The sequence below is a fragment of the Rhopilema esculentum genome, chromosome 21, assembly GCF_057945365.1.
Source record: "Rhopilema esculentum isolate cy_ngs chromosome 21, ASM5794536v1, whole genome shotgun sequence".
NCBI classification, from domain to species: domain Eukaryota; kingdom Metazoa; phylum Cnidaria; class Scyphozoa; order Rhizostomeae; family Rhizostomatidae; genus Rhopilema; species Rhopilema esculentum.
The window spans coordinates 869,748-890,458 of record NC_142835.1 but is presented as its reverse complement, the minus strand read 5'-3'; the positions used below and the strand labels follow the sequence as shown (position 1 = coordinate 890,458).

Below are 20,711 nucleotides of genomic sequence, written 5' to 3'. Positions count from 1 at the left end.
TGGCCCCCTGGACCCCGCTTAAAACCACCATTGTGAATAGGGGTTAAGATTTACCCTAGTTTCAAATGTCAATCTGAAAATTCCAGTTGTATACCAGATTCAAAATACCAATTTAGAATGCACTATTTGAATTACATTTCCTTTTTTGGTTTCTAAATTATATTTGCATAATTCTGAAATGAGAAAACGAACAAAAAAATGGCAGTGAGATTAACATTATAAAATTGTTCAAGGCTTGGGTCTATATTTGAGACTTTCGAGGAATATAATGAAGATTAATTTACATTTATCTATATAATGATTTGATTTCCGAAACGTATTATGTGGTTTCGTCGCTTGGCAACGTTTATTCAGTAGTTGTTAAAAGAGCAGTTGTGGGATACTGGATGTTAACAGTTTTTCATGGGGTGCTCGCGGCGTGAATAGTCTTTGGTAATGAGAAAGTTTTGTAGTTTGAGAGGCCAAAATGAAAGCTGCAACCACAAGAAAAAGTGTAAAATGCCCGTGTTTCTTACCTGTTCCAGACATGTGTCTTTGAAAAATGAAATAAACAGGTGTTTCTCTGCTGTTGGTACCTCTGCGGAGCACCAGATTAAGGGTGGCATTCAAAGTGTCACAGCCCTCCAAGAGGCCCGTGCGGTCACATGATATTTTGAGGAACTTTGATTGGTTGCAAGATAATAAGAGACTTGACCATGTAAAGTTGGCTTGCTTTTGTGTACACTTGATTGTAGATCGAGCGTGCCGGACAAAGAAAATGGCTGCCTAATGCTTATGTATCCAAGTGTTTGCCGCTTGTATTTGACAGTTACGAAGAAAGCTGCATTCATATTTCAGGTGACAGATGGGAAAAATATACAGGAACACTCATAGCGTTCTTAAGGGGACTTGGACTCTGCTACAGTGGAAGTCATGGTGAGAATTACATCATGTTTTGATGTCTTTTAAACCTACCTAGAATTTTCACAGTCACATCGCCTATTTTAATGGTAAAATCGATTTCCTATACTGCGATTCTAGTAATTCTGTTTTTAATTTGTAGGTTGAATCTTTAAACAACCAGGAGCAAGAGCTTCTTCAGAGCTATGACAGGTGAGATGGAAAATCTTATCATTTCAGACTGTTTATCCTCGTGAATGCCATTCCTTTTTCTTAGGCCATAACCAAGTTGTTGTCTTACCGATTGTAATAACACACCGCTATCGCACGCGATGTCAATTCTGTTCATTCAATAGTCACCGCCTCTCGCCAAAAAAACCGATCTTAAATGTTCGTGCATAATGTCACGGTGCGACATTGCAGTAAACAGTCATTAAAGTCTTGACGATGCTTGTCCTATTTTTCCCGGCCGGTATTAATATATCAACAGTTGGTATCAATAACAAACAGTTGTAGCCATAATTACTTTCGGTAGTCAACTTTGGATAGTAAATTAATTTACCTTTGAATAGTAAATTAATGTTAAGGAACAAACGTGTTGACATTTTGCCGCCCATTTTTAGGAATGTTGTTTTCACCCTTGCTAGTTGATCGCAGTTACATAATGTTTATGTTTTGTTAAATAAGTCTTTCTTTGTAATAATATGGCTGAACCACACATCTTTCTCTCAGCTTTTTTTAATGCTTTAAATACTATGCTTTTCTAAAATCGATATATTTCAGTTTCAACAAATAGTTAAGAAAATCTGGTAAATGCTAAAATATAATTATTATTTGTTGTTTTTCTTAATGTTTTGTTGAATTTTAAAATAGTATTATGTTTGTCTGCTATTATCTTCATGTGAATCTGTAATTTCCTGTCTTAAGTTAGCAAAATTATGTAATTTTTAATTTATATATTGATCAGACCACTGATTATATACTGTAGAACGAGTAGCAGGTGTCCTTCCATGTTATATTTTTTACCACTTCATACCACTTCAGTATTAAAATTCAGCCATATCTCTTTATTTTGATAAGCTGTTATTTTTTCACTGACATGTATATGATAAGTCATAATCAGTACCCTTAGCCTCGTCAACAACAGATGATTAGTTAAGAAACTAATATTATTGGCTTGTGATTTCAACTATGTAAAACAACTTGTCAAGAAAAAGGATGTTATAACGACCCAAAAATATTTTACTGTAATCCTCAAATTAGCCTGTGCTGGGGCTTATTTATTTTTTATATTTTTGGATGGGGGCTTGTAAAACAAGGGGGGCTTATAAAATCATAGTTGACATTAAGAATACATTATTAAAAGACCTTGTATATTTAAGTATGAATTTCTTTATGAACATTTAATTAATTATTACCGAAAGTATGAACTTTTGTGGTAATTCAATAAAACGTCAAAGGCAAGCAAAAATCAACAAATTGAGGGGGCCAATTTGATGATTTACAGTAATAGTAGAGGTTTATTTGAGGGGGGGTTGTTGATAAGTTGTAGTTATAGGGTGGGGGCTTTTTGAGGAGGGGTTTGCTTTTTCAAGGGGGGCCAATTTGAGGATTTACAGAATGGGGCATTGCTGCATCATCCATAGACCTAAACTTTGTCATATGTATAAGTTTCTCCATGTCTGTCTTATATTTCTTTATTTGTTTAAAATTACTTGCTTTTGCTTTTTGAAAATACTTATGGGAGGCCCTCTAATTCATCAGAAGTTCAAGAGAAAAGTTTCTTAAAACAATAGCCCTGCTCCAATACTTTGGTATTTTTGGTACCCTTTCAGAAAATTGGTCTTTTTGGTCCCTTCTAGAATTTGTAACCTCAATGCCCCTTCAGCAGAACATAAAAGCATCTCTGACTTGAAAAAAGTCTCAATGTCAGTCATCATCTGTAAGCTCTTCTGGGGGAAGGGGATTGTTTGAAGAAAGTTTATCAAAAAGCAACATACAAGCAATAAACTCAGAACAGAGTTTGAGAAAGCTATATCAAAATGTTAAAATGTATTTTTGAAAATCACTGAGGTCACACCATTTAAACTGAAAATTAATCGGTTGCCCTTATAACATACTAATCAGAATTATGACTTCTCTGAAAGTCAGCTGATGTGCACACGCGATACTGTTAAATAAACATTGTATACATCCATATATCCAGGTTTTATATTTGCTCATTAATTCCAGCTATCCCCTGATTCTACATGTATAAAATTTATAAACAGCTATTATACATATAATTCACAGTTGTGCTTGTTTAAGTATTTTGATATGATGCCCAAAATGCTCTATCCAAGCTCTTTAGCAAGCTTTTTTGTTCCTTATTTGTTATTCTATACAAACTTTTTGTAGTAGTTTAGTATTTTAATCAAGTTTCTTGATCACATTTGCCACTTGGGAACATGGAAGATTAAGTTTGCATAAGTCAAGTGTGGAAAGATTAAGTTGCTAGGCAATGTTGTGATCTCTCTTGCTTGAAGAAAAGAAATCACGTTTTACTCAATTTTATACATTGGCCAAGGGTTTGCCAGCAAATTTAGCATTTCTAAGATTTTTAGGGCTTTGATATGTAAACATAAATTTCCTATTTGACTTAAATAGGCAAGTTCTGGGTTTTTATTAGTTTGTTTTTGTGAAAGATTTGATTATATGTGAGCTCAGATCCAATAAATATAATATACTGTTACTTCATTAAACTAGCACATAATCCATATTTGTTGTAGTCGACTCTTTGGTTTCATGAGATGGTTTGAGCCCATTTGTGAGGGTGCTCAGAGAGTTAATCACGGTAATTTATTGCAAAAAGTAAGTTAAACAATCACATAGTCTAGATTATTATTCCTGTTCCAAAATGCTTCATTTGAAAACCTTTTTAGTTTCTCATATGAGTCGCATTTGTTTGAAATTCATTCATTTGATATCAAGTTATCAGTCATACCCAAGAAGTGATTGGCTACCTGCCCAGTTATTCCGTGAAATGTAACATTTTAGTGACATTAAGAACCATCCCGTTGAACAAGCAACTACATCATATTTGCTTGATGTCAATATCTTCATATGAATGGCTTTTTGCCAAATGAATTAAATGTCCTTTGTATTTACGATTTAGATTGATATTATTATAATACAGTATTAATGTCAGACTGTGTTTATTTACAAATATTTGTTCCTTTGAAAGGCTGTGTAATACAAGTGTAAACATGTATATATACTTCTATATGGTAGGGAATTCAGTTCTTGGAAAATAAACTTAAAGCTGAAGGAAAGCAAGCAGACACAAGAATTTATTGCCAGCTTGGCCATTTTCACCTCCTCTTAGAAGATTTTAACAAAGGTATTGTGTGTGAATATTATTTTGCATAAAAGGTGTAGGATATGTATGGAGGATATTTTGCACAAAAGGTTTAGAGTATGTATGAAGGCTTTGTTTTGTTTGTCCCTTGAGAAGTTTGTGGATGTTTTGACACAATATTTTGGTCTGGCTCTGTCATCTTGAATCATGAAATTTCCATAAGCTGTATAAAATTTCTTATATTGCACTCTACCTGTAGTTCCTCAACCTCAGATGATACAAAGCATGTTTTGTGAATTGTCTACAATGTTGATTCATAAGAGATTGATTCTTAAAGTGCAAAGCTAAGAATGAATTTGAAATATAGGTTTCTGCCACAACATCAAATTAACCATACATTTATTGAATTTTTATAGTTCCTCTAAGTATATGTAGAAATCTGAGTATGGTCCTGAAATTTGATTCTGTCAAGAAGCTAGGTGCCTTGAGTAAGCTTTGTTACATGGCTATGAATACTGCTATGGCTTTGCAGCTTTGCTTGTACCTATAACTTTTGTAAATACTGGGATGAATGACAATTGTGTTTCCTTAGATTAAACAAAACACTTATCTTGAGGTTACCTTGAATATTCCAAACATTCTTTTTCTAGCTATGTCTGCATACCAGCGTTTTTTCAATTTACATGAAGAGTATTTCAAGGTACTTTTATTTAGCTATCTTTTTATGCAGGCCTTTGTCACAATTTTGTGTTTAAACTTCCTTGAGATGCTGCTACTCCAGGAGTGAGCTATTGAACCTTTAAATTCAGAGGAATTTGTTTCAATAAGTATTCATAAGTTCCTTCCCAGGGTTATATCTTTCTCATAATTATTCATAACAAAACTGGGAACCTCATTTGTATGCTGAAGTGCCATCATTTTGTGAAATTTGAGACTATTAAGGAATAACAAGCTGGCAGTTTGATAGCAAAGATTTGGAGTTATGTTTCAATTGACACTAAGCTAAGCCAATCTGGGCAAGAGGATCTCTACCAAAGTTGCTATGAATTGTAGCATCGACTCATTTGGTAATCAGGCAAGTCACCATTGACCAAATATTTTAAAATCATTTGGACCTGTATTGGGGGTACAATGCCATTTTTAGCTAATCTACTTGAAGTTAATCTACTTCAAAATCATAACCCCCTCTTGCGCAATAGCCCATTTCTTGTTTAGACTTTTTGGTGCTTTTCTACCGTTGTTTAGAAACAGATGATCTAAACAGATAGCTGAGCTAATTGATTTTGTATAGAAGCTTCTGAATAAGGAAAAAGCAAATTGGATGCATAATCTTTGTTACTGAAAGTGACTCTCTGGTGATTCAACAAGTTTGAAGTTTAAGTAAGTTATTTCTGTTTCATTTCAGGATGCACCGTTTTTGTATGGTTTAGGAATAGTATATTTTCACTTTAATGCATATCAGTGGTAAGTAAGTAGGCAGTGTCCCATGCATCTTAGCAAATGTTAGCATTCTAGCATAATTCTAGAGTCAGAGTAGGCATAAGTGGTTCACAAAATAAAGTATCATCGGTATATATTTGATTTGTTTTATGTCCTCTGGCTGAGATAGCCATTTCAATGTTGAGGCATATCTTTCCAAGTAATTTCTCTAGTTTCTTCATATTTGAAAATTTTAATAAGAGATTTTAAAATTTGAGGATGATGAATGCTTCAAAGTATGTCATTTCATGTCACTAGCTGTGTCTAAAAATAGCTGTGTCATAGTTAATCTCACAGTCATAGCACATGGTACTGCTTAGAAAAGCAGTCTTTCTCTCTTGAGATAACATTTGGTTTTTGAGAAACCTTTTTTCTTGAGAAGATTAAATCTGTTATTTTTTAGTTTCAATAATAGTCTGTTCACTACTTTTTTACAGGGCAATTAAAGCATTTCAGCAATTGTTATATATAGATCCAAGTTTTAACAGAGCAAACGAAGTCCATTTGAGACTTGGTCTTATGTTCAAGTCTATGGCAAATTATGATGCTAGTTTGAAGGTAAGGACTGATTAATTATATATGTAATAGTTGGCCATGCAGTGAAGAATGATGGGTTTGCTTTCATTTGTAGTCATTGGAATCATTATCAAAGCACCAGCTACATTTCTAAATCTGATTTTGTTTTTATTATACTTATTGATGTTTCAGCTTTATGTAAGAACAAGGGTATTTGTCACACCTCTTAATGATATACAGTTAATTAACTTAAGAAACATTTGTTTGAATAGAGCTGCTTGACTTTGGATTGACTGAAATTTATCTCATTTCTTTTCAGCATTTTCAACTTGCGCTGCTAGATTCAAATCCTTGTTCTCTTTCAAAAGTTGAGAGTAAGTTGAATATTCATAATAAGACATCATTTCTAAACCTTTCTTTACTCAGCACCTTTTTTCAGTCTTGGTTCACAGTAAAGCTTAGATTTTAGACTTCTGTGCTATTCCTTCTGTGCTATAAAATGAGCTATAAATTCCTTCTGGTTTCTCAGACTTTGATTTTACATTTATTTCCATCTTCTGTTTCAGTTCAGTTTCATATAGCTCATTTATTTGAGATGCAGTCAAAATTTGATTTGGCAAAAGAAGCATACCAAGCCATTATTAGTGCAAATGGGATGCCTCCTCATATACAGTCAGTTGCTTGGAGGCAGCTAGGTAAGCCATTAGTTTAAAAACATGCTCTTTCTGTTGCCCAACATGCTTTGAAAAGCTAATACTATCAAAGTTTTCAAGTTGCCTACAATATATGGTTTTCACTTTGAGATTTTTTACTTTTGATTGGTATTAAAGTCCTAACCCCTGCTGATTTTATCTCTGTTCTCTTCTTTCTTTTTGTATAAACAACCCTCCGGAGTTCAGAATGTAAATATTTCCCTTGATAAATGCTTGATAAATGATAAATGCTACATGGAATCTATAGACGGAGAGGAAGTGTAACTTAAGAAAAGAATACTGACAGATTTTCAAAAGAAGGCTCTAGAGAATACAAGTTTTATTCATAGAAAGCTTTCAAAACTTGCTTTACTGCTAGTCCATATGTCCTACAAATGCCTTACAAATCTGTCCACTGCTCATCTTCCCTCCCCAAATGTGGTAAACTCTTAACGCTCTACGCTCTTTCTGCTTCCCAGACTTTTATAATCTGTCCTCATTCAAAGCAAAAATCTCACCTCCCTTTCTTCGTAATCCCTCCTTCTTTTCCTCTGTTAAGACTAAGCTATAGGCTTCAGGGCTTTTCCCTAACATTATCAGCTAAAATGATATATTTCAAGGCAGTAGCAAATTTAAGAAACAATTAACACTTCATAGAGGAATTTCCAGCAATCTTTCATCGTGAATTATGAAAGCTTGGAAGAGCTTAACTGTATCTTACCTGATAATTGGAAATTAACTGGTATCTAAATTATACCATTCATTTATGTAGGATGGATGTTTCATTCGCACGAACAATTAGGAGAGAAAAATCAGAGGACGAAGGAGGCTGTAGACTGCCTGCAGAAGTCACTAGAACTAGATCCTTCCAGTGGATCATCCTGGTATTTTCTAGGGAGGTAGGCTAAACTAATGTTGTGTATAATATACACTATGTATTTTGAGTTTCGCTAAGCAGCATTTTCTCTGTTTAGAAAGTTTTAGATAGATATTACACATTACAACCAAACCATGTCAGTCAAACCATGTCTGTCAAACCATGCCGGTCAAACCATGTCTGTCAAACCATGCTGGTCAAACCATGCCGGTCAAACCATGCCGGTCAAACCATGCCGGTCAAACCATGCCGGTCAAACCATGTCGATCAAACCATGCCGATCAAACCATGCCGGTCAAACCATGCCGATCAAACCATGCTGGTCAAACCATGTCAATCAAACCATGCCGGTCAAACCATGCCGGTCAAACCATGCCGATCAAACCATGCTGGTCAAACCATGTCAATCAAACCATGCTGGTCAAACCATGTCGGTCAAACCATGCCGGTCAAACCATGTCAATTAAACCATGTCGGTCAAACACATTATCTTCTTTCTGTTTAATAGATCTATAATGTATCCTGCCAAACCAATCTATCTTTCTGGTATGTTTTGCATTTTCCTATTTTCCAATATAGACTATAAGCTATTTTGCATTGTGTTGATTTGCATTTATGTTTTTGCGACCCAGATGTTATTCACAACTTGGAAGAGTACACGAGGCCTTCACTGCGTACAGGCATGCAATAGACAAAGCAGAGGCTAATGCTGATACATGGTGTTCCATTGGGTGAGTCGATACATTTAGGAATTCAATCAGAAGTTCAGTTATAATCTGTCGAAAACATTGTTATTATCAAGCCTTCGGTTGCGTTCACCATTGACACCCCAAACCATGTGTAGTTCTGATTGATTGTGTGTGTACAGCGACCGTTTTACGGGCACTAGTAGAGGGCTGTTTTCCTTTATCTTTTTGTCTTTTCATAAGCAGGCACATGTCACTATTCACCGTCACTGTCTTGTTTACTCATTTGAGTAAAGTAGCTCAATTATTTGAGAACTTTCCGCCTAGAAGCATGTAGGTAAGCATGGTTTTTCCTGGCCTAGAAAAGACAGAAATCGGTATATTTTGTTTAAACTGTGTATATTTTTGTTCCAGAGTGCTATATCAACAGCAAAACCAGCCAATGGATGCCTTGCAAGCTTATATCTGTGCTGTTCAATTAGACAACTCGCATTCGGCCGCCTGGACGGACCTAGGGGTGCTATATGAATCGGGAAACCAAATCCAGTATGTATTTGCTGTTAGATTTTTGTCTCCTGCAGTTAGTGAAGAACACTTTTTTGTCATTTTTAAAAAAATTGGTAAAAAGTTAGATGCTAGAAGATTTAAAAAAAATGATCTATCGGTGGGCTGAAAGCATAATATCACAAGCCGACCCTCGCACACTTGACCTCGAAAGTGTTATATTTTGGCACAGGAAATGAAAGAGAAATCGCCACCAAAATCAGAATCTCGGAAAAGTCACTGCGCTTACCCCAAGCTCGAACTTCTGTCACTGACCCTGGCATATATTGGAGGTTTCCAAAGCTTCAGGCCTATTTCGCTTCTTGCAAGGCCTTTTGTTGCCATCGAGACAATAAAAACTGTTGCCAACACGCTCCTTTACTATGCTCTAGTATTCCTCTATTCGGAGCAATATGCTGTTGCTTAATAACCATATTTTATATGCATGACCATTCAAGCGGTGACAATATTCTGTTCTTTCTCACAGAGATGCCATCATCTGTTATACAAATGCTTTGAGATCATGCGGTAAGGTTTCGTTTAATCGAATACTCTGATAATTCTCTGATGCTAACGTCATATGTCATCTTACCTGTTTTAGGACTATGTAACTGGATACTCTGTCATGTTGGTTGCCTTTACATCATTTATTTTGCTTTAATCAGAGGCGAATCAAGCATTTGAAGCCCCTCATAGTGTAAGAGTTAGAATGCAAGGAATAGAAAGCGTTTTTGAAACGACTTTGATGCTAATTATAAGTCTCTTAAGTGACAATAGAAAATCTTCCATTCGGTTTAAAAAGCAAGTTTTACCTTTTTACTGCAATTTTCCTGTCTAATGTCAATTTTTCCCAAACGCATTTATGATAGATGATAGATGTTCATTAGTTACCAGGTTTTCTAAATCTTGTCAGAAGATTTCGTGCATCAGCTTCATACACGTAAAAGATTAAGATTAAAATAGTTAGAATAGTTCAAAGTTACAGTATTTAAATTGGTGGTCATGTTTCTTTTTCACAGGAACTGCAAACCCGAGCTTAGAGAGTCGAATGAGGTATTTGCAGAGTCAGATGACAAGTCACCCGGCCCCCGATGCCGCCAAAAAGTATGCACAAGTTCGTTTTTCTTCCATACAAGGAGCATTATTAAAGTTGTCAATGTTTGTCAATGTACTGTGACGGTATTAGGTGCATTTTATAATGTTTGTTCAGTAAATTGACGTAAAAACATTTTTCAGTTTAAGTAAGTGTTTTGGTTTATTTCTTGTAGGAGTCTACCAAACATTGAAGAAGCTTGGAAGTTGCCAATACCAGCTGAACTGACAACCAGAACTGTCCGCCTTGTTCAACAGGTAAGGGCGAGGATGTATCCAAGCCAAAAGATCTTGGCTATTTTTCTAAAGTATATCGGTTGTACTTTGGTGATGACCTTGTTCGTTTGAAGTGTTTGATAGCATTGAGTGAGAGCAAGGCCTCTTGCACAAACAATATGTGCATATGCATAAACATGATATGCATAAACAAGTGGGAGCAAGGCCAAGTGATTTGCATAAACAACCGAGAGCATGGCCAAATGGTTTTGTTTATTGTCATTAGGTATCCTCCGTTTTCATGCGTTGCTGTCTCTCTTTAGGCTCTATTACTGTATCTTAATTTTACCTACTGGCCAGTTTGTTTTATTACCTTTATTGATATGCTAATGAACAACCTTGTTTGCTTTCAAGGCGCGTATCAATCAACAAGCGGCTTTAAGCCTTCAAAACCAAAGCCAAACTCAGCCACCTGAAGGAGAAAACAAACAAGCTCAAGCCACCAGCATGGCCTCTGAAATGGCACCGAGGCTGAATCCACAGCAGCCCGCTTTTGCGGCTGGGCAGCCAATTGCCTCGCTACCACATGACATGAACTCAGCAATCCCCCTTGGGCATGGCCAGACAAATTTGAATGGCTCGCAAAAACTCAATGAAAAAGAAAAACTTAGCAAGTCACTTCCACTCGAATCTGTCAATTTAAATGAAACGTGGAATAAATCGTCACAATCACATTTAGCCCATCAAAATAACAATCCAATTTTTGCCTCACATCTTACAAGAAATGGAGGAGAGCAGACCCTCAATGCTGTCAACGGTCTAGGGAGCCAATCAGAGTTCAGCAACTATCCAACTACATCATCAATGGTGTCTCCACTACTCTCTCCTAAAGTGTCCCATATCAATGGAGGTGTCCCGAGCTATCAGCAGCCTCTGTCTATAACGAACCCTTCCAACGTGCTTTTGTCACCTGGCGTGGTCTCGCCCAATCTGTTATCGCCTCATCAGCCACTGCTGTCACCAAATACTCCTAAAATTGGAGCAAACACTAATGGCTTCAAAATACCAAAGATATCCCTGCTTTTCAATCCAAAGGAGGTACCAAGGGCTCCCCCTCCACCACAGCCACAGTTACCAATTGAAAAGCTTTCACCACCAACACCCAGCATAACCGTAAGTTTTCCTGTGTGTTTTATCAGTTAATTTACGTTGCATTTAGAGTCTTCAAACATTGCTAAGTTTTGATAAGTATGATTTTAGAGAATCACACGGTTGATGCCCTCAGTGTTATTGTCTGTTGTATGTTATAGTGTTTCCCTGTCTATAATAATTTCACGCTGTTTAGCTCTTTTGAAACCTGATTTGGAAATCTGTCAGAAGTTTAACTAGCGCAGATTTTACCTTCGAAGGACCACTTTTAGAAGATCATAAGCTCCAAATGTTCTGTAAGATGCTTTTGTTACTTTAAAGATTGGGTCTTATGATGTTTGAAACAATTATTTGCCAAAGGTCGAGTCAAGGAAAGATGCTATGTCAGTTGCGTTGAAAAGATTTTGCATGGACCCCAACAATCCAGTGACTGTTATCAGAGGCATTTGTGAAGCTTTAAAAATAGGTAAGGTATTATTTTGGGTTTTTCTTAATTTCGAGATTGCCTTGATTGCTCTTATAGGTTTATGGGGAATCAACATCGTTGTGAAAACTTGTTTCATTATTATTAACAAGGAGATATTCTCGCTGTCACCATTCACGAAGGAGAAATTTGATTACGACATAAAGTTGGTCCCGTAAAGTCGGACCTTCAATAAGTCGTTAAATAAGGAAATGGTCGGATTTATCTAAGAAGCCAAATTAATTTTAAGGAGACCCTAGAAACATACTATAGTCAACGACTTTTAGCAAAGTCAATAAAAAAGTACTTAGTGTCATACCAAATCTACGCTCTGCTTTCATTGTTCTTCGATGGAAGGTTTCAGATTTTAGGGGGATGTTACCAGGAGGACAGATGACTGCTTATTTGGATCCTGTGTTTAAGTTTAGCAGATTATTAACTTTGAATCCATAGCAAAGATCTGTATATCATGATTTTTTGTGTCGCAGATTTGAGCTTATTTACTACAAAGAGACTTGTGGACGACCACCCAGATTTCACCGTGGAAATCAGACATCAGGTATTTATACATAAATGTTTAAGACTCGGGTTTAAAGGCATGCTCCAAACTGAATCATGCTCTTGAATCATCACCAGTGATCACCTGTCACTCTCATTATGAAATCATGCAATCGTAATTAATCATCAGTGGGCGTTTTGGGCCAGGTTCCATGCTCTATACTTTAAACCTTACATGCTCCGCAGGGCTTATGTCTTTTGTCATCTCTTCCATTGGTCACCATGCCCATATTTCTTTCTCTAGCGACAGCAAGCACCTGACGAGAACTGGGATGCTGAAGGAACTAAGCAAGTTTGGTACTGTGAAAGTAGCAGGTAAACCTTGTTGAATCTAGTTAGTTAGGAATACAATGCCCGTGTCCTTATTGAAAACAATTGTAGTGTAACACGGCCATTAGATTTTGTTTTCTTCTGTCCCAGATTTGTTTAACCTCTTCAGTTTTCCTTTCAATTTTTATTGTGAAGGATGTGAAATGAAATGCTTGAATTTCACTTTTGTCATTTTGCATCTGTGAAGTTATAAAAGTTATTGTGAAGATTTTGCTCTCCCTTTCTGAAGGTCTTCGACTACAATTGCTAAATATGCAAAATACCAAGCCAAGTCTTTCAAAGAACATTACAATGTAAGTATGTGCACATGCTTCTGAAATTCCAAAACCCTATTTGCCAATTGCTATTCAGCTTTGATAAATATGAATTTCCCCAGTTGTTGTAATACATCCCGTGATATGAAAATGCTTCTTGCTCCATTCATAGCAATGCTTCTTCTTTTCCTCAAAATTGCTCCTGGCTTTTATTAATATTAATCATCTAACAGGAATCATAACATTTTTTTCAGGAAAACAAAGACGGAGCAAACTTAACAACAGACAGTGATTCTTCTTCGGGGTAATAATATATATCTAAGCTAAATTTTAATATGTATACACTCAGTGAGCAAAAGTGTTGCATAGGTTGAAACAGAAATGGCGGCACTGCAGCAAAATGTTTTAGCAAACCGAAATTCAAGTGGCAATAGCAAGTTTCGTAAATGTTATAAGATGATTTTTCATTTGGAATATATTGAAAAATTTATCAAGGTTTGATGCTGAAAATAGTAAATGAAAGAATATTCTTGATTTTTGCTTATTTCTAAACAATATCAACATTTGCAAAAACACAAATATTGGGCCATGATGATTGAAGTACCTATGAAACATTTGCAATAAACAAGTTCATTTTGCACCAATTTGCAGTATCGATTTGCCTAATGGCAGCGGTGTGATATGTTGAAGCAGAATTCAATCAAAAAATATGTCCCAAATCGTCAAGTCCATCCTTTCCATCTTAAGTGATTGCGGTGTTCGTAATCAGTTCGTAAATAACATTTCGTCCTCTCATTAAATGAAAATACCAAAATTCCCGCGATAAACAAGTTCACTAAAGTGCTTCAATAGCTGTTATAGAGTAGGCTTAATAAAATGGCTTAAAATATGCCACTTTCCACCAAATACAAGGCCATTAATGATCAATTTGGTACTCCAACACCTAATTGTGATCTTGCAAATGTTTTTCTGAACGTATCATGTCGTATATCAAAGCTACATCTTTTTGCAACCTTTGGTATGTAGAGCAAAGGGATTTGAAGCTGCATTTTAAAGTCAAGCCTATGTTTAGTTGAAAATCAGTCTATTTTGCAGCGATTTCTTTTAGCTTTAAAATACTCCGTTACTTTGATTGGCCCTTATCGCACTGAAAGAGGCAAACAATCAAAAATTGAATTAAACTGTTGACTTTTTAATTTTTATTTTTAATTTTTCCAGCGACCGAAAGTTGAAGAAATCTGGTAACTTTACTATGATTAAATTCGGCACTAATGTGGACCTCTCGGACACTAAAAAGTGAGTAACTAACATTTGTTAAATTGCTTCAATTTCCCTATCTCCTCGTTTCCAAGCAGCTTGCGATGTCATTCTTCTCCAGTTGGTCGAGGGTATATCTTTGGCACTAGATTCTTTGGCTCATTTTAGCACATTTGGGGTTTTCTTTGTTTCAAGATTTCAGAAACTCAAAGAAACCAACCTTTGTTTGTTAGTGTAGAAACGACTTTGTGCCAAACTGAAATTCCTCGCACTTGATAGATGTAATGGAAGCTGATGACTCAAATTTGGTCGTTGGAAGATTTCTTATCGGCATAATGGCTTCATTTCTCGTTTTAGATGGAAACCACAATTGGCAGAACTTGCAAAGCTCCCCCCTTTCATGAAGGTACGTTGTTATCTAAATGCTTAGTTACCATAATGTGTTATTTAGTCAACACAATTTGCGGACCGTAAGAGGGAGAGAAATGCGATTACACACAAGATAGTTGGAATGTGTATAAGGCTTTTCGTTTTATCAATTACACAAACAACATTGTGAGGGAAAAACTATGATTTGACTCTCAAACCAGCTTTTTATCAATGCTATCAACAACTTTTCCAAAATTCTGACCTTAGCGAGATATTCAGTTTTCTTACAATTATTAAAAAGCTTACATGTTTTATATATCTCATCTCTATGCCAATTATTCTTCCTAGGTTGTTAGCGGATGCAACATGTTAAGCCACGTGGGACATAATGTTCTCGGAATGAACACAGTCCAGCTTTACATGAAAATTCCCGGATGTCGAACCCCAGGTATTGAGTTGTTTTAGTTCACTTACGGACATGGCATGTGGCAGTGTTAGCCCAATGAGAGCTTTTTCTGATGCTGTCAAAGAAGTCCCCTAAGTGTTGTTTTCACTCGTTTTGTAGGCCATCAGGAGAATAACAATTTCTGTGCGCTTAACATTAACATTGGACCAGGTGACTGCGAGTGGTTTTGCACTCCTAAAGAGTATTGGGGAGTTGTCCATAATCTCTGTGAAAAGTAAGTTCAAAAATTCATTTTTTTCTATTTCTATGTAATGCTACTAGTTTATGTTATGTTTTTGTATGACTGCGTATCCAAAGGTCAAGGTACCAGTCACTGTGCAATAGTAATCTCTAATTAGGTATTTTCAAATTAACGTCTATCGCTTAACTGTATAAAAGTCCATCAAGGCAACATTTCCTTTCTTCCAAGATTAATGACATTCTTTTCTTAATTGCAGGCATAATTTAAACTTCTTAGTAGGTAAGTCTAAAGCTTCACTAACTTTTAATTTTTCGTGTTACTATACGCCGGTTTGAATTTTTTATGAATATTTTACCATGAATGATGTATATCCCACTATTGGGATTTTCTTCCTTCTCAATTGGGATTTGATGTATAACAAGTTAAGTTTTCTGGGATTTTTATGATTCTACGATTGCACAGAAATTGTTGAGCGTCTTACCAGGAGCTCCTTGGTTTGAATATCTCGACCATTTGACCTTCTGTGAAATCTTTCTTTCATTCTCCCCGAAACACTTCCACAGAAAAGCATCGGAAGCATATTTTTAATTCCATTCTCTCTGATCAGATGTCCCTATGCAGAAATGTAGATACAACTCACTGCTTTTAGTTCTCCAAAAATTCTCTGAAATTTTCATTCACAGATACTTAATAATCATAGAAGCCCTTTTCTTTAGTATTAATAATTTGATTGTTATTGCAATCAGGATCGTGGTGGCCTAAGCTAGAAGAATTATACGAGGAACGAGTACCTGTGTACAGGTTCATTCAGAAACCCGGAGAACTTGTCTGGCTAAATGGCGGCAATGTACATTGGGTGCAAGCCTTGGTAAGCACCCCTTTTTACTTATTGATTTTGTTGATTCCCTAATGGAGATGTTGATGCTAAATGAGTACTGCTGGAATAACCTCCAACTCGATTTGAAAAGTTGATTTCGAATTAGATGTGTTACAAACCGTTGTAAAGAAAAACTGGCTTTGAGTTGTAGCTTCTTTGACAGTCAAAAATGCCGTGTTCTGCTCTTTTGTTTTTTTGTGTAGGAATAAATTATCAGTACAGTATGGACGGATTCAGATAATGGAAAACTAAAGATTTTGGAAATGTTTGCGGGAGGTTATTGCGGTTTTGATATCATGAAGATTTTAATAGTAGTAGATGGTCCGATAGAGGATCAGTAAGGCTTTACACCACTCTCCCATTTGTGGTTGGGAAAGTTCCAACGAAAACGTATTCTGTTCCAGATACTTATAAATCATTAAAATATGGTTTTTTTATCGCAGGGCTGGTGCAATAATATTGCTTGGAATGTCGGTCCACTAACGGGTAAGGCCGCCGTGCAAGTTTTTAATACATTCAGAATTTTCTGTTTTATGAAAGTAACGAATTTTTATGGAAGGAATTTCAATGCCTTAATTCTTTTTTATTTTTAGAACACCAGTTTAAATTGTCAGTTGATCGTTATGAATGGAACAAATTACAAGGTAACTTAATAAAATTAACATATGCGTAAGAGTAATTTATGGGTAAGGATAATTAATTCGTTAGAATAATGAAAATCATAAAAATCGTCTCAATCCCCTGGCAGTACGAATGTCAAACAAGTTTTGGTTCCTTGTGATTTAAAGTTCAAAAAAGAGTGTTTGTTTTATACAGTAACCAATGACGTAACAATTTCACGGTCAAATGTTTCCTTTATTAAATATATATTCATGTAATCTTTTAAAGACATATGTCATCATTTGTTGGCGTGTATTTTCTTATAGATACACAGGTTTGTGAATCACTGTTTTATTTTAGCCGTTAAGTCAATCGTCCCGATGTTGAATCTCACTTGGAACCTTGCGCGTAATGTCAAACTGAGCGAGCCCAAACTGGTGGAGCATATAAAGTGAGCCTTAGAAATATTATATTAATCTACCATTATTCGTTTGAGAATTGTTTTGTTGATAGAAGGATAGGCCATTCGAAATTGAAACAACAGTCAGGTGCCTAATGTCCCAACTGTACGGTCCTTGCCCGAAGGTCTAAAATTTCAATAACAAATCTTTCTCACCAACCTATGCTTCGTAAAATTTAATCAGAAGACGCCAGCAACCCAAGACTAACATGTTGGTATAGTTTTGTGTTCATAATTCCCTTTTTATTGTACCTCACTATTTGTGCGAATATAAGAACTACCTTGTACTTAAGAAGTAGAAGTTTTTATTCAATATGCTTAGTCAGTCCACAAGAACTTTATGTTGGGGTTTTTCTTTGTATCACAGATCGCTGTTAGAGAGATCACTCAGTTACTGCGAAGTTACGATAGAAATTTTAAAGCAATCGGGAATCGAAATTGTGTTTCATGGTCGAGAAAAGAACGAGGCGGCACATTATTGCTCTACTTGCGAGGTAAGCATTTTCTATACGCCAAAACCTATGCAGCAAAATGCCACATGCTTGATATTTATATGGAGTTTTGAACATGCAATTAACAAATAGTGGTCTTATTGCATTGCTTTTGGATTTTTGTAAACTTTAATCATCTCTTTCGGCCATTAATATCTTGGCTTTTATTCATCAGCAATTGTGGTTTCTGTTGATCGACATATCCTACCATGGTTTCGCTTGTCGCTATGCCATATGTTTCCTAGTATTCTGTGTTTCTAGATTTTAATTTTTATATCTAACGCTTTGTGAGCTACATGAGCACCGTTCGGCTCTTGAACAGTTCAGTTATCGCAGCATCCCTTTTCCTCGAACTCATTTCAGGTTGTTAATTACAACTTCCTTTTTCCTTACTAAAGCAGGTTACAAAGCGATCGTAGCTGACTCTAATGTATTGAACTGAAGTTAAATAGACCCTTTCTCCTTTTTTTTAAAGGTTGAAGTGTTCAATCTGCTGTTTGTGAAAGAAATAAACCGAAAATTAATGGTTCATTGTCAAGACTGCGCAAGAAAAACAAGTGCGACGTTAGACGGTTTCAAAGTTTTGAATCAGGTATTCTTCAGATTTAATCATTTAACAAATATTGTTTTCTATCATTCGTCCTTCTGATTCCAGCTTAGTTCTTAGAACTTAGTTCTTCCAGGCTAATCTTAGCTTGGTGATGAGAGAAAAAAGAATGCGGTTAGTTTAATGAATACTGCTATGTAAGTCTACATATTGCAATACAGTAAATACTTGTAAAGAGGAGCCTTTCAAAAAATGTTAGTTTCTTTTAAAAGTGCCAAGTGACATAGTTGGGTCTTATCAAACAAGCTCATATCTAAAAGGCTGTGTTTTGATCGTGTATTTTGATGATAAATTTTGTCAGTGATGCCTGGCAATAGGGGTGCCTCATTACAACAGAATTTTCAAGGGACCATGTCCTATTAAATGAAACCTAATGGCTTGCCATACAATAATACAAGATTCTTTAACACAAGGTTCATATTAAGACCTCCTGTGGATCCCTAAATCCTTGCGTCCTTTTTTGCCGTAGCCTTTTCGTTTAGGTTTCTAATGTATTGATTGAAACGCAGTGCCAACATTTTAAGTGCTCTGACATAAAGCCCCGTTTCTCCACTGGAAATGCGATCTGCTAATTCCTCTATGTTTTGTTTTTAATTTTGCTTTTTTTCTTGCAGTTCACGTTAGAGGAATTGAGAGAGGTTTTCGCCAATTTTTGCAACAATTCAATGCAGAGTCAGCATCACGCCCCGCAGCCTATTTCATCTTAGCGACCAAAAGGTTTAAGTAAACGAAAACATTTCAATTCTAACTTTATGGACTGATAAAAACGCTTTTAAAGAAGTATTCTTCAACGGATGCCGTAATTTGCTACGATTTGGATAGCTTTTGACAATTCAACTACGCTTTTTATCTTTGTATATTTCAATGTAAATAAAGATCATGCGATTGTCAGTTGACATTGGTTGCTGCTAGGACCACATTAACCCCTTTTGTGTCTGTAGGCCCAATGTTGGAGGTTCCCAGAACTTCTCTTTTTCAATTACCAGATAAAGTATATTTCGGAAGATGTTCAAATGTTTAATCACTTATAACTAGGCAACCATGTTCTTCAGATGTCATTCTTAAGGCAAGACTTGTAGGACCTTGTGTTGACACTTTTTTCTGTGTTGTATTGAAGCATGCCTGTACAGATGGTTCATGCTCTGAGTTTGTTTGTAGTTCCTTCCTGACAGATTTGCATTGTTCTACGCCCAAGGGCTCTTTGGACACATCTTTTGGCTCCTATGGCCTGCAAGTCGTTTACAAATGATACTTATAAACTAGTGTCCGTTGGACTTCTCCTCGGCCACACTGCAGTTTGTTATTTAGTGTCTGGTCGATATATTTTATTTCATTTAGCAACCAATGACAACTTTCAACAACTTAATGTTTATGAATAAATTTCAGGTCAGTGCTTAAAGGTTTTGTGGATATTTTTTGTGTCAGTTGCGTAATATGATTATCATTTAAATGTTGTGAACTTAAGCCATGTTCAAACGCGCAAAGCATTCCAGCCCCCATTGCCAGATGGTGCGGAGAAGCTAGTTCCATGTCAGTTAATTAATATAGATTTGTCTGACAAATCCTGACTGCTTTTTTAAAAATGTTTTTCGATTTCCTACATTACTTTACGAGCATCTAAACTTTTCATCTTTTTCAAATGGATATCCACCCTCCCGAATCCATGAATGGCCTGCATGAATTAATTACCATCACTTACTATGCTCCAATGGCGATGCGCTTGTTCTTGTATTTGATTTCCAAAATCGCTGTTTGAACCTGGCTTTCTTTCCTTAGTTCTAATTCCTAATGATGCTCTTCGTGTTCTTTTGATGATTAATGCGAACTCATATGCACATTTTGGGTCTCCCCCTTCCAATTTTTACCTCTGATGAATAATCAGAATGGTAGTCTCACAGTATAATGAAATTTAAACCAACAGTTTAAGCATAACTTGAATAACAGCAAATGTGTTCGACTATGGAAGTGCGATGTGATTGATAAATGAGTGTGAGCTCTGCCTTCCTGTTTGTTTCTTCATGGGAACAAAAGGAATATTTATAAACTATTTGTATCAATGCGAGCAAAGAAGACATTGAGAACAAACGGGTATGATCAGAACACCTACCCTTATTTAGAAACGAGGGAAGGTATTTCTGTTCTGTTTTGTTATTAATTTGGGCTGTTTCGTTTTATTGAAGCAAAATTCTTATAGTATTTAAGGCGATTTCTGTCAAAACAATTGCAAAGTATGTATTTGAAGAGTTTTTAATTTGGTTCATATTAATCTTCATTCACTCAAGAAACCTTTGCTGACACTCTACTCCTGTACGTTTCTGCTGTTTGTCGAAAA

At 35.9% G+C, this 20,711-nt stretch overlaps 1 protein-coding gene across 5 annotated transcripts; it reads left to right on the top strand.

Moving 5' to 3' along the window:
- The first annotated feature begins 703 nt into the window (after positions 1-703).
- LOC135684112 (lysine-specific demethylase 6A) lies at positions 704-20,664 on the top strand. Of its 5 annotated transcripts, XM_065199515.2 has the most exons (33): positions 704-915; positions 1,043-1,092; positions 3,648-3,729; positions 4,150-4,258; positions 4,867-4,916; positions 5,622-5,680; positions 6,133-6,253; positions 6,531-6,585; positions 6,778-6,906; positions 7,676-7,802; positions 8,413-8,511; positions 8,881-9,012; positions 9,497-9,537; positions 10,029-10,113; positions 10,278-10,359; positions 10,732-11,490; positions 11,827-11,932; positions 12,418-12,488; positions 12,732-12,802; positions 13,047-13,110; positions 13,326-13,375; positions 14,290-14,367; positions 14,686-14,734; positions 15,046-15,145; positions 15,263-15,377; positions 15,601-15,623; positions 16,091-16,212; positions 16,665-16,707; positions 16,815-16,865; positions 17,182-17,272; positions 17,649-17,775; positions 18,248-18,364; positions 18,994-20,664. In XM_065199515.2, exons 1-33 carry the CDS (start codon positions 913-915, stop codon positions 19,084-19,086), a joined length of 3,354 nt encoding a protein of 1,117 aa, XP_065055587.2. In that variant the 5' UTR covers positions 704-912; the 3' UTR covers positions 19,087-20,664. The 5 variants fall into 5 exon arrangements, with proteins under 5 accessions (XP_065055587.2, XP_065055591.2, XP_065055589.2 ...); XM_065199519.2 differs by lacking the exon at positions 3,648-3,729 and having other exon boundaries at positions 6,168-6,253; XM_065199517.2 differs by lacking the exon at positions 3,648-3,729.
- Positions 20,665-20,711: the final 47 nt, after the last annotated feature.

Excerpts from the sequence above, each read along its gene's own strand:
- LOC135684112 (XM_065199515.2), top strand. Across the intron at positions 4,259-4,866 it reads CTTAGAAGATTTTAACAAAG|CTATGTCTGCATACCAGCGT; the intron begins GTATTGTGTGTG and ends TTCTTTTTCTAG. Across the intron at positions 6,907-7,675 it reads AGTTGCTTGGAGGCAGCTAG|GATGGATGTTTCATTCGCAC; the intron begins GTAAGCCATTAG and ends TCATTTATGTAG.